We start from the raw sequence: 12,432 nt of genomic DNA, 5'->3' as shown, positions 1-12,432 counted from the left end.
GACATAATAGTCCTAAATGTATATAGACCAAACAATGAAATTGCAAAATATGTGAAGAAAAACTCATAGAACTTAAAGGAGAGAAAAAGATGATTCACAGTCATAGCCAGAGACTTCAATATTCTTCTTTCAACAATTTTGATAGAACTAGACAGAAAACCAGCAAGGATATAGGTGAACTCAACACCACTAACTGACAAAATCTAGTTGACACTTACAGAACACTCTACCTAATAAGAATACACATTCTTTTAAAGTGCTTATGGAAAATATATATCAAGATAGAGTATATCCTGAGCCATAAAAATCTGAAAAATTTGAAAAATTTTTTAAAATTGAAATTAGCCTGGGAGCAGTGGCTCACACCTGTAATCCCAGCACTTTGGGAGGCCAAGGCAGACGGATCACATGAGGTCAGGAATTTGAGACCAGCCTGGTCAGCCTGGCCAAACCCCATCTCTACTAAATATACAAAAATTAGCCAGGTGTGGTGGTGGGCACCTGTAATCCCAGTTACGTGGGAGGCTGAGGAAGGAGAATCACTTGAACCCGAACCTGGTAGGCAGAGGTTGCAGTGAGCCGAGATAGCATCACTGCACTCCAGCCTGGCCAACAAAGCGAGACTCTGTCTCAAAAACAAAAACAAAAACAAAAACAAAAACAAAAACAAAACAACCGAAATTATACAGAATATATTTTCTAACCACAATAGAATCAAATTAGAAATCAGTAACAGAGACCGGGCATGGTGGCTCTTGCCTGTAATCCTAGCACTTTGAGAGGCCAAGGTGGGAGGATTCCTTGAGGCCAGGAGTTCAAAATGATCCTGGGTAACACAGGGGGACCCCCATCTCTACAAAAATTAAAAACTCAGCCAGGTGTGATGGCATGTGCCTGTAGTCCCAGCTACTCAGGGGGCTGAGGTGGGAGGATTGCTTGAGTCTGGGAGGTCAAGGCTGCAGTCAACTGTGATTGTGCCACTGCACTCCAACCTGGGTGACAGAGCAAGACCCTGTCTCAAAAATTAATTAACTAATTAAAAAAAGAAAAAAAATCAGTAACAGAAAGGTAACGGAAAAGTATCCAAATCCTTGGAAATCAAACCACACTTTTCTAAATAATCTATTGGGTCAAAGAGAAAGTCTCAAAGGAAATAAAGAAACACACTGAATTAAACAAAAATGAAAATACAACATACCAAAATTTATGAGACAGAAGCAATAGCAGTACTGAGAGGGAACTTTATAGCACTAAGTGCATCCATTAGAAAACAGTATAGGTCTCAATAATCTAAGCTGTCACTCCAAGAATATAGAAAAAGAAATAAAGAGCAGAAATCAATGAAATTGGAAACAATAATAGAGAAAAATCAGAATTGGTTTTCTGTTTGTTTTTGTTTTTTTGAGACAGAGTTTCACTCTATCACCCAGGCTGGAGTGCAGTGGCATGATCTTGGCTCACTGCAACTTCCGCCTCCCAGGTTCAAGCGATTCTCCTGCCTTAGCCTCCCAAATAGCTGGGACTACAGGTATGTGCCACCATGGCCAGCTAATTTTTCTATTTTTGTAGAGATGGGGTTTTGCCATGTTGGCCAGGCTGGTCTTGAACTCCTGACTATCTGCTTGCCTCGGCCTCCCAAAGTGCTGGGATTACAGGCGTGAGCCAAGGCATCCAGCCTGGTTTTTTTAAAAGATAAAAAAAAATCGTTCTTTAACAAGATCAATGAAATTGACAAACCTTTTTAAAAACTGACACAGATAAAAAGGGAGAAAATGAAAATTACCAATATCAGGAATGAAATAGGAGCTATGTTGTCCAGGCTGGTCTTGAACTCCTGGGCTCAAGGGATTTTCCTGCCTTGGCCCCCCAAAGTGCTAGGATTACAGGCGTGAGTCACCACACCCGGCCCAGAATGGATTATTTTCTCAAACACAATCTACCACAATTTACTCAGCATGACATAGATAATTTGAGTAGCCCCTTAGTGATTAGAAAAATTGAATTTGTAATTTTAAAACTCCCAAAAAAGAAATCTCAGGCCCACATAGTTTCACTAGAGAATTCTATCAAATGGTTAAGGAAGAATTAACACCAATTTTATACAGTCTATACTAGGAAATAGAAAAGGAAGAGATACTTTCCAATTAATATTTTTATTGTAGTACAATATATCATTTTAATTTACTATTTTAGCCATTTTTAAGTGTACAATGTAGTGTCATTAAGTATATTCACAATGTTGAGTGACTATCACTATTTCTGGAACTTTCATTATTCTAAACAGACACTCTGTATCCATTAAACAATAACTCCCTATTCTCCCCTCCCACTGGCCCCTGGCAACGATCCTTCTACTTTCTGTCTCTATGAATTTGACTACTGTAGGTACCTGATATGGGTGGAATCATATAGTATTTGTCCTTTTGTGTCTGGCTTATTTCACTTAGCGTAATGTCCTCAAGGTTCATCCATGTTGTAATGTGTCACAATTTTCTTACTCATTAAGGCTGAATAATATTCCATTGTATATGTTTATACACACACACACCACACACACACGCACACATTTTGTTTATCCATTCATCCATCAATGGATACTTGAGTTCCTTCCACTTTTTGGCTGCTGTAATGCTGTGATGACCATGGGTATACAAATATATATTTGTATCCCTGCTTTTAATTACTTTGGGTATAACCCAGAAGTGGAATTACATGTGGTAATTCTATGTTTAGTTTTCTTTTAGAACAGCCATACTCTTTTCCATAGCAGCTGTGCCATTTTACATTCCCACCAACAGTACACAAGGATTCCAATTTCTCTACATCCTGGCCAACACTTTTTATTTTCTGTTTTTTGTTTGTTTGTTTGTCTTTTGAGCACAGTCTCGCTCTGTTGCCAGGCTGGAGTGCAGTGGCGCAATCTTGGCTCAATGCAACCTCCGCCTCCCGGGTTCAAGCGATTCTTCTGCCTCAGCCTCCCGAGTAGCTGGGATTACAGGCACATGCCACCACGCCCAGATAATTTTTGTATTTTTAGTAGAGATGGGGTTTCACCATGTTAGCCAGGATGGTCTCAATCTCTTGACTTCGTGATTCGCCGGCCTTGGCCTCCCAAAGTGCTGGGATTACAGGCGTGAGCCACCACGCCTGGCTATTTTGTTTTTTTGATGGCAGCCATCCTAATTAGGTGTGAAGTGGTATCTCATTGTGATTTTGATTTATATTTTCCTAATGATTAAACACCTTTCTGTGGTCTTATTGGCCATTTGTATATCCTCTTTGGAAAAATGTCTCTTCAAGTCCTTTGCCTTCTCCCACCCACCCCTACTTTTTTTTTAGTCAGGGTCTTGCTCTGTCATTCAGGCTGGAGTCCAGTGGCACCATCATGGCTCACTGAAGCCTCAAACTCTTGGGCCTTAAGTGATCCTCCCACCTCAGCTCCTGAGTAGCTGAAACTATAGGTATGCACTACCACACCAAGCTAATTTTTTTTTTAACTTATTTTTTTAGAGACAGGGTCTCATTATGTTGCCCAGGCTAGTCTTGAACTCCTGGCCTCAAGGAGTCCTCCCATCTCAAACTCCCCAGTAGCTGAGACTACAAGCATGAGCCATGGTGCCCAGATTTTGCTCATTTTTTAATTGAGGCTGTATGCGGTGGCTCACGCCTGTAATCCCAGCACTTTGGGAGGCCGAGGCGGGCAGATCACTTGAGGTCAGGAGTTTGAGATCAGCCTGGCCAACATGGTGAAATCCCGTCTCTCCTACAAAGACAAAAATTAGCCGGGTGTGGTGGCGTGTGCCTGTAATCCCAGGTACTTGGGAGGCTGATGCAGGAGAATTGCTGGACCCCAGGAGGCAGAGGCTGCAGTGAGCCGAGATCGCACCACTGCACTCTAGCCTGGGTGACAGAGTAAGACTCTGTCCCCCTCCACCAAAAAAAAAAAAAAAAAGAGTTGTTTACATGTTGTTGAGTTTTAGGAGTTCTCTATGTATTCTGGATATTGATCCCTTATCAGATATGTGATTTGCAAATACCGTCTTCCATTCAGTCAATGGGTTGCCTTCTTGCCTTTGTGTCCTTTGGTGTGTAAAAGTCTTAAATCTCAATGAAGTCCAATTTTCCTATTATTCTTTTGTTGTTTGTGCCTTTGGTGTCCTATCCAAGAAATCGTTGCCAAATCCAATGTCACAAAGCTTGCCCATTTTCTTATAAGAGTTTTACATTTTACTTCTTATGTTTAGGTATTTGATCAATTTTTGAGTTAATTTCTGTATCATAAGATAAGGGTCCAACTTCATTCTCTTTTTTTTTTTTTTTCTTTGAGATGGAGTTTCGTTCTTGCTGCCCAGGGTGGAGTGCAATGGCGTGATCTCGGCTCACCGGAACCTCCACCTCCCTGGTTCAAGTGATTCTCCGGCCTCAGCCTCCTGAGTAGCTGGGATTACAGGCATGCGCCACCATGCCTGGCTAATTTTGTATTTTTAGTAGAGACGGGGTTTCTCCATGTTGGTCAGGCTGGTCTCAAACTCCCGACCTCAGGTGATCCACCCGCCTCAGCCTCCCAAAGTGCTGGGATTACAGGCATGAGCCACCGCACCCAGCCTCAACTTCATTCTTTTGCATGTGTATATTCAGTTTTTCCCAGAATCATTTATTGAAAACACTCTCCTTTCTCCATTGAATTTTCTTGGCACTTTTGTCAAAAATCAATTGCCCACCATATGTAAATGTTTTTTTCAAAGCTCTTCTATTCCATTGGTCTTTAGTCTATACTATGTCAGTACCACACTGTTTTAATTACTGTAGCTCTGTTGCAATTTTTGAAATCAGGTAGTGTGTCATTCAACTTTGCTCTTCTTTTTCAAGATTGTTTTGACTGTTCAGTGCCCCTTGAAATTCCATGAATTTTAGTCTGTTTTTTAAACAAATTATGTAAAAATGCCATTGGGTTTTTGATAAGAATTGCATTGCACTTGTAGATCACTTTGAATGTCTATTTATTTATATCTTATTTAATTTCTTTCAGCAAAGCTTTGTAGTTTTCAGTATACAAGTCTTTTGCCTCCTTGGTTAAATCTATTCCTAAGTATTTTATTCTTTTTGATGCCATTATAAATATAACTGTTTCCTTAATGTTCTTTTCAGATTGTTCATTGCTAATGTATAGAAATGCAACTCGTTTTATGTGTTCATTTTACATCCTGCAACTTTGAATTTGTTTATTAGCTCTAGCAGATTTTTTGTGGAATCCCATATATAAAGTCATGTCATCTGAGACTAGAGATAATTTTACTTCCTTTTTTTCCAATTTTTTTTTTTTTTTTTTTTTTTGAGATGGAATTAAGTTAGGGTCTTATTCTGTCGCCCAGGCTGGAATGCAGTGGTACGATCTCGGCTCACTTCAACCTCCGCCTCCTGGGCTCAAGCAAGTCTCCTGCTTCAGCCTCCCGAATAGGTGGGATTACAGGTGTGCACCACATGCCCGGCTAATTTTTATATTTTTAATAGAGACGGGCTTTCACCATGTTGGCCAGGCTGGTTTCAAACTCCTGACCTCAAGGGATCCACCCACCTCGGCCTCCCAAAGTGCTGGGATTACAGGCGTGAGCCACTGTGCGCAGCCTTTTTTTCCAATTTGAATGCTTTTTTTTTTTCTTGCCTAAGAACAAAATTAATTTAAAAAATTACTTTGGCTAGAACTTTAGTACTATGTTGAATAGAAGTGGTAAAAGTTGGCATTCTTGTCTTGTTTTTGATCTTAGGGGAAAGTTTAAGTCTTTCATGTATGAATATGATGTTAGTTATGGGTTTTCATATATGGCCTCTATCATGTTGAGAACATTTCCTTATATTCCTATTTTGTTAAGTGATTTTAACATGAATTTTGTCAAAAGCTTTTTCTGCATCAACTGAGATGTTCAAAATGGATTTTAACATCTCTGAAATGAAGATATATTTTATAATCAATTATATTTTAAGATTCTATGAACCACAATAACATATTTCATAATATGATAATTGCTATAAAAAATAAGGATTGGGAAGCTGAGGTGAGAGGAGCACTTGAACCCAGGAGGTCAACACCGCAGTGAGCCATGTTTGTGCCACTGCACTCCAGCCTGGGTAACAGAATAAGACCCTAACTTAATTAAAAAAAAAAAAAAGATTGAGGCCAGGCACTGTGGTACACACCTGTAGTGTCCCAGCTACTTGGGAGGCTGAGGTAGGAGGACTGCTTGAGCCCAGAAGTTTGAGGCCAGACTGGGCAATATAGCGAGGCCCTGTCTCTTAAAAAAGAAGAAGATTGAGCATGGCTGGACAGGGGAAGAAATGTGATTTTAGGTTGGGTGGTCAGGGAAGGTTTCCTTATGCAGATGACAGTTAAGCAGAGATCTAATTACTTAGAAGGAGCCAGCCATGCAAAATTTGGAGCAAAAATATATTAATCCGGGGGAATAGTAAGTGTAAAAGCCTTGACTTGGAAATAAGTTTGGCATGCTAAAGTAATGGCAAGAAAACCAGTATACCTAGAGCATAGTGAGGAGGAAAAGAGTAGAACAAGATGAAATAGGTCCAGAGACCTAATAAGTACCTGTAAAGGGCTGAGATGCTGAAATTTCTAAAGGCAGAGTGTTTTTGAGACTAAAGTTACCCACCAAAGAACATTTTAAAAACTCCCACATTTGAAAAGATGATGATATACACAAATCCTTTCTAGTTTCTATAATACTATTAATCCTTTATTCTGGCCATCTCAGTATATGAACGAGTTCTTGCTGAGTTCAATATTTTGGAAGCTAATCTAACCCTTTCATGAATTATTTTAAATCTTTTTATTTCCTGAAAAATTACTTTTCAGCCTTCTAAATATTAAAATATCTTATTGACATTGCTTCACTGAAAACTAGCCTCTGACTTATTTCTTTTAAAGAGTCAAGCAAAGCATTGTATTCCTGAGAAAAATCACACTCTCCAAGCAGACTCTTATTCTCCTAATTTACCAAAAAGGTGAGTACAATTTTATATATCTAAATGTTGACTAATTGTGTCTGGGAGATGAATCTCATGCTTATACATCATTGTGATGCTAGGAAGCGGCCTGTTTGGGGTATGGTGTCATCATTACGCTTTCTTTTTGTTTTAGTACCACAAAAGCAGCAAAAATGATGAACCAACAAAGGACAAAAATGGAAATCAAAGAATCTTCCTCCTTTGACTTTAGGACTTCTGAAATAAGTGCAAAAGAAGAGCTAGTTTTGCACCCTGCTAAATCAAGCACTTCTTTTGACTTTCTGGAGCTAAATTACAGTTTTGACAAAAATGCTGACACAACCATGAAATGGCAGACAAAGGCATTTCCAATAGTTGGGGAGCCTCTTCAGAAGCATCAAAGTTTGGATTTGGGCTCTCTTTTGTTTGAGGGATGTTCTAATTCTAAACCTGTAAATGCAGCAGGAAGATATTTTAATTCAAAGGTGCCAATAACACGGACCAAATCAACTCCTTTTGAATTGATACAGCAGAGAGAAACCAAGGAGGTGGACAGCAAGGAAAACTTTTCTTATTTGGAATCTCAACCACATGATTCTTGTTTTGTAGAGATGCAGGCTCAAAAAGTAATGCATGTTTCTTCAGCAGAACTGAATTATTCACTGCCGTATGACTCTAAACACCAAATACGTAATGCCTCTAATGTAAAGCACCATGACTCTAGTGCTCTTGGTGTATATTCTTACATACCTTTAGTGGAAAATCCTTATTTTTCATCATGGCCTCCAAGTGGTACCAGTTCTAAGATGTCTCTTGATTTACCTGAGAAGCAAGATGGAACTGTTTTTCCTTCTTCTCTGTTGCCAACATCCTCTACATCCCTCTTCTCTTATTACAATTCACATGATTCTTTATCACTGAATTCTCCAACCAATATTTCCTCACTATTGAACCAGGAGTCAGCTGTACTAGGTAAGTTATTTTTTAAAGTTTGCATAGAATTTTAGATTTCATTTTGTTTCTATAGAATAGTTGGTTTCTTCTCCTCTTCCCTCTTCTCCTCTGCTTCTTCTCTTTCTTTCTTTTTTCTCTTTTTTTTCTTTTTTTTTTTGAGATGGAGTCTCGCTCTGTCACCCAGGCTGGAGTGCAGTGGTGCAATCTTGGCTCAATGCAACTTCCGCCTCCAGAGTTCAAGCAATTCTCCTGCCTCAGCCTCCTGAGTAGCTGGGATTACAGGCGCACGCCACCACGCCCGGCTAATTTTTGTATTTTTAGCAGAGATGGAGTTTCACCATGTTGGCCAGGATGGTCTTGATCTCTTGACTTCGTGATCTGCCTGCCTCGGCCTCCCAAAGTGCTGAGATTACAGGCATGAGCCACCACGCCTAGCCTGCTTCCTTCTCTTTCTTCTTCCTGCTACTCCTCAAATAAATACATTCCAGGAGTGTTTTAATGCTGTAATAAGTTGAAAATAGCAACATCAAACATAATATTCCATGAAACAGGCAACAATGGAGGCAATCAAGATCTGGTACAGGATCTGTACCAGCAGGAGTGCTTCTAAAGAAGGCACACCTCATTTCTAGAAATGTATATCAAAGGCTCACAATATACTGTTTTTTAAAAATATTTTTTGAAACAGAATCTCACTATGTTGCCCATGCTGGAGTGCAGTGGTGTGAACATTGCTCATTGCAGCCTTGATGTCCTGGGCTCAACCAATCCTCCCACCTCAGCCTCCCAAGTAGCTGGGACCACAGGGACACGCCACCATGCCTGGCTAATTTTTTTTTTTTTTTAGAAATGGGGTCTTGCTATGTTGCCCAGCCTGGTCTCGAAAATCTGGCCTCAAGCAATCCTCCCACCTTGGCCTCCCAAAGTGCTGGGATTACAGGTGCAAGCCACCACACCTAGCTTCAGAATTTACTCTTAACATATAGAAGCAGCTTCCAAAGGAAGAGCAGAAAAAAATTTGATCAATAGCACCCAGATTTTTTGTTGCACAATTATGTGGCTAAAATGAGTTGAACATATTGCTAAAAATTGAATTCTCTTCCTGCAGGATTTGGAAGGGGAGAACCTGATTTCTTGCTCTTTTGTAGTAATCTCGTAGATGACAATACATGTTTAGTATTTTGTGTAAAAATTTTATCTTATGTATACCTTTACTTTCATGTTTTGTCTCTTTTATAATTCTGTATTTTTGCATATAATGCATATTGTTCTGTTTTACTGATTAGTTTGAAAGTAGAAATGAGCACCCTGTTAGAGATGATGACAATAATTTGATGTGGAAGATGATGAGGGAAAGCAATGAACAAGTTTAACTCCCTTAGGTATATCATCAAATAATTTGTAAAGCACATTCTACATAGAAAGGAGGTGGAGAAAACTTTTGCTCTATAACATTATTTATTGTAGAGTTTCTTAATAAATAGTTGTGTAGATCATTTGTAGCTTTGTTGCAAAAATATCTTATCTGGATCTAAGATGTTCCTTCTGTGATTAGATTATTTTATACATTTTTAACCATTTAAATGTATTTTCTTTTCTTAGATACTCAAAATACCTTAAACTTCTCTGAGCATCTGCATCATTAAAAAACAGAGCGAGACTCCGTCTCAAAAAAAAAAAATTAATTAATAAAAACATACCCTTATTTTCAGGGATTGTAACAATATCGTCATGTGCCATCTGGTGGCAGTTTCTTGTAATACCATTTAAAATGTTTAATAAAAACTGAATGTTTGTATAGAAATACAGAAGACTATCCTATACTGTTGTTTTGTAAAATGGAAAAATACCCATATTCTTGAATTTTGTATAGAATGAAGAGATACTGACATCTTTATGATTTTACCTAATGTATAACTGAACCTTTTACACGTCAAAGCACTTTATAATGCTTTATTATATAGTCTATGTAAAACAAAAGGAGTTATGTAAAAGTTAATTCAAAGCTTCCAAAATTAATATAATATTTTATGTTAACTGATACACCGTGACTCAATCAAAATGTTTTTGAGCTTTTATTTATTTATTTATTTATTATTATTATTTTTTGAGACGGAGTGTCCTGCTGCCACCCAGGCTGGAATGCAGTGGTGCAATCTTGGCTCACTGCAAGCTCTGCCTTCCGGGTTCAAGCCATTCTCCCACCTCAGCCTCCCAAGTAGCTGGGACTACAGGGGCCCGCCACCACGCCCGGCTAATGTTTTGTGTTTTTAGTAGAGACGCGGTTTCACCACGTTAGCCAGGATGGTTTCGATCTCCTGACCTTGTGATCTGCCCGCCTCGGCCTCCCAAAGTGCTGGGATTACAGGCGTGAGCCACCGCGCCCAGCCCTACTTTTGAGCTTTTAAAACAAACAATAAATGTTAAAGAATAAGCAAAAACCTCCTGGGTTTGTACCTTAAGAGAATTTATTTTGCTTTTTCCTTGAATGAACAAGTGCCAACTTTACTGATAATGTTGCTTCAACGGAATTTAAATATAAATTATGGTAAATTTATATTTAATATTAGAATGTAAGAATTTCCTTTGGATTGTTCTAATTAACAATTGTTACAATATTTTTGACATTTTGGATAGCAACTGCTCCAAGGATAGATGATGAAATCCCCCCTCCACTTCCTGTACGGACACCTGAATCATTTATTGTGGTTGAGGAAGCTGGTGAGTACAGTTCAGTAAGTATAAAATAAAGTGTGGGACGGGCATGGTGGCTCATGCCTTTAATTCCAGCACTTTGGGAAGCTGATGTGTGAGCCTTGAGTTTGAGGAGTTCATTGAGGCCAGGAGTTCAAGACTAGCCTGCACAACATAGTGAGACCTCATCTCTAAATTTTTTTTTTTTAATTTAGCAGAGCAATAGCAGCATGCATGTGTAGTCCCAACTATTTGGATGGTGGAGGTGAGAGGATCACTTGAGCCCAGGAGTTGGGGGCTGCAGTAAGCCATGATTGTGCCACTGCACTCCAGTCTGGGTGACAGAGCAAGACCCTGTCTCAAAAAATAAAATGAAGTGTGAATTAACTAGATTACTTCTCAGGTCCTTTCAATGTTTTATGTACTATTTGCTGAACAACATTTGATGTCTAAAAGAATACTATTCTTAAGAACCGAACCATATTCACTTTCTTCCAGGAGAATTCTCACCAAATGTTCCCAAATCCTTATCCTCAGCTGTGAAGGTAAAAATTGGAACATCACTGGAATGGGGTGGAACATCTGAACCAAAGAAATTTGATGACTCTGTGAGACTTAGACCAAGCAAGGTCAATAATTTTTTAATGACTCTACTCATTTAGATTCAATAGACTACAGTTCTACTCCTTGTATTTTTAACACCCATCATTCAATAAATCCTAAGCACATACTAAATATAGAACAATGTGCTTGAGGATGTTGGGATAAAGAGGATGTATAAGACACAATTCTTTCCTGTAAGAAGCTTCTTGTCTAGTAGTAGAGATATAGGATGTGTACAAATCTTTATTTTTGCCTATATTTATTATAACAAAGCAAATGTGATCAATGTCATATGAAAGATAAAGAATTTCAAGTGTAGGAGATGCCTCCAGGTTGGAAGTGATCAAGGAAGATTTAGTGAAAGAGGAAACATTTGAGCTGATTCTTGAAGGATAGTTAAGGCAAAAATAAATGTTTCATACTTAAGTAGGAAGCTTGTTCACTGTAGTCATTTGGTAGGCTGTATCATGTTTGCTGTGATAATATGTTATAGAGAATGACAGGTGTGCATATTACTTAAGATAAACCTTTTGGAATAGTGTGGTTGATGGTAAAGTCAGAGATGGGGGTGGGAGGGGTTTGTGGATTAAATAGAAAATAATTATTGAAAGTAGGTGTGTCCTGCTTCTGGAGGAAAAATAGAAATGTATCTAAAAATGTTATGCATTTCTGTATAGTCTGTGAACCAATTCTCTTAAAATTTGAGAGATCAGAAAAATAATTAAACATTTTAAAGTACCTACAATTGCAATGCTGATAGGCAAATATTCTCTGCCTTTTAAATTATAATTCTAATGTACTAGTAATTATTATTGTCATTAATAATAGGCACATATATTTACTTTAACAACTCCCAGAGGAAAGAACAATCACTCTTCCAATGTTATGAAGTAACTTCAATTTCCGCAACTTACCTCTAATTAAATTTTCAGGGAAATGTTTCAGGTGGGACAGAAATAAGTCAGAAGGGGATCAATTTAGGACTAATTGCCATGGGATATAAAAATCAGTGTAAGAGTGAAAGATGCCATTTCATAATTCAGCACACTTACAAATTAGGAAAAATAGGGTTTACATTTCATAATTATCTCTACAGCTATATTACATATAAGTTCAAAAATGCCATTTTTTGCTTTGAGTTTGTATAATTTGTATACATATTCTTCTTTCACTTTTCCTTTCTTTTTT

General features: G+C 38.3%; 1 protein-coding gene across 38 annotated transcripts in view; it reads left to right on the top strand.

Annotated features, from left to right (window-relative positions):
- The window catches only part of PTPN22 (protein tyrosine phosphatase non-receptor type 22), a 57,623-nt gene that overhangs the window by 26,174 nt on the left and 19,017 nt on the right, over positions 1-12,432 (top strand). For 37 of the 38 annotated variants that reach the window (XM_063815006.1, XM_063815002.1, XM_063815004.1 and 34 more), the window contains 4 exons: positions 6,935-7,011; positions 7,148-7,965; positions 10,585-10,668; positions 11,140-11,270. In XM_063815006.1, coding sequence (XP_063671076.1) covers positions 6,935-7,011; positions 7,148-7,965; positions 10,585-10,668; positions 11,140-11,270 — 1,110 coding nt within the window. The remainder of the gene's footprint in view (positions 1-6,934; positions 7,012-7,147; positions 7,966-10,584; positions 10,669-11,139; positions 11,271-12,432) is intronic. The other variant, XR_010158654.1, reaches the window with a different exon arrangement.

The sequence above is a fragment of the Pan troglodytes genome, chromosome 1 (genome assembly GCF_028858775.2).
Source record: "Pan troglodytes isolate AG18354 chromosome 1, NHGRI_mPanTro3-v2.0_pri, whole genome shotgun sequence".
Lineage (NCBI taxonomy): Eukaryota > Metazoa > Chordata > Mammalia > Primates > Hominidae > Pan > Pan troglodytes.
Note: the sequence above shows the minus strand (reverse complement) of the source record. Positions and strands in the feature narration are given on the sequence as shown.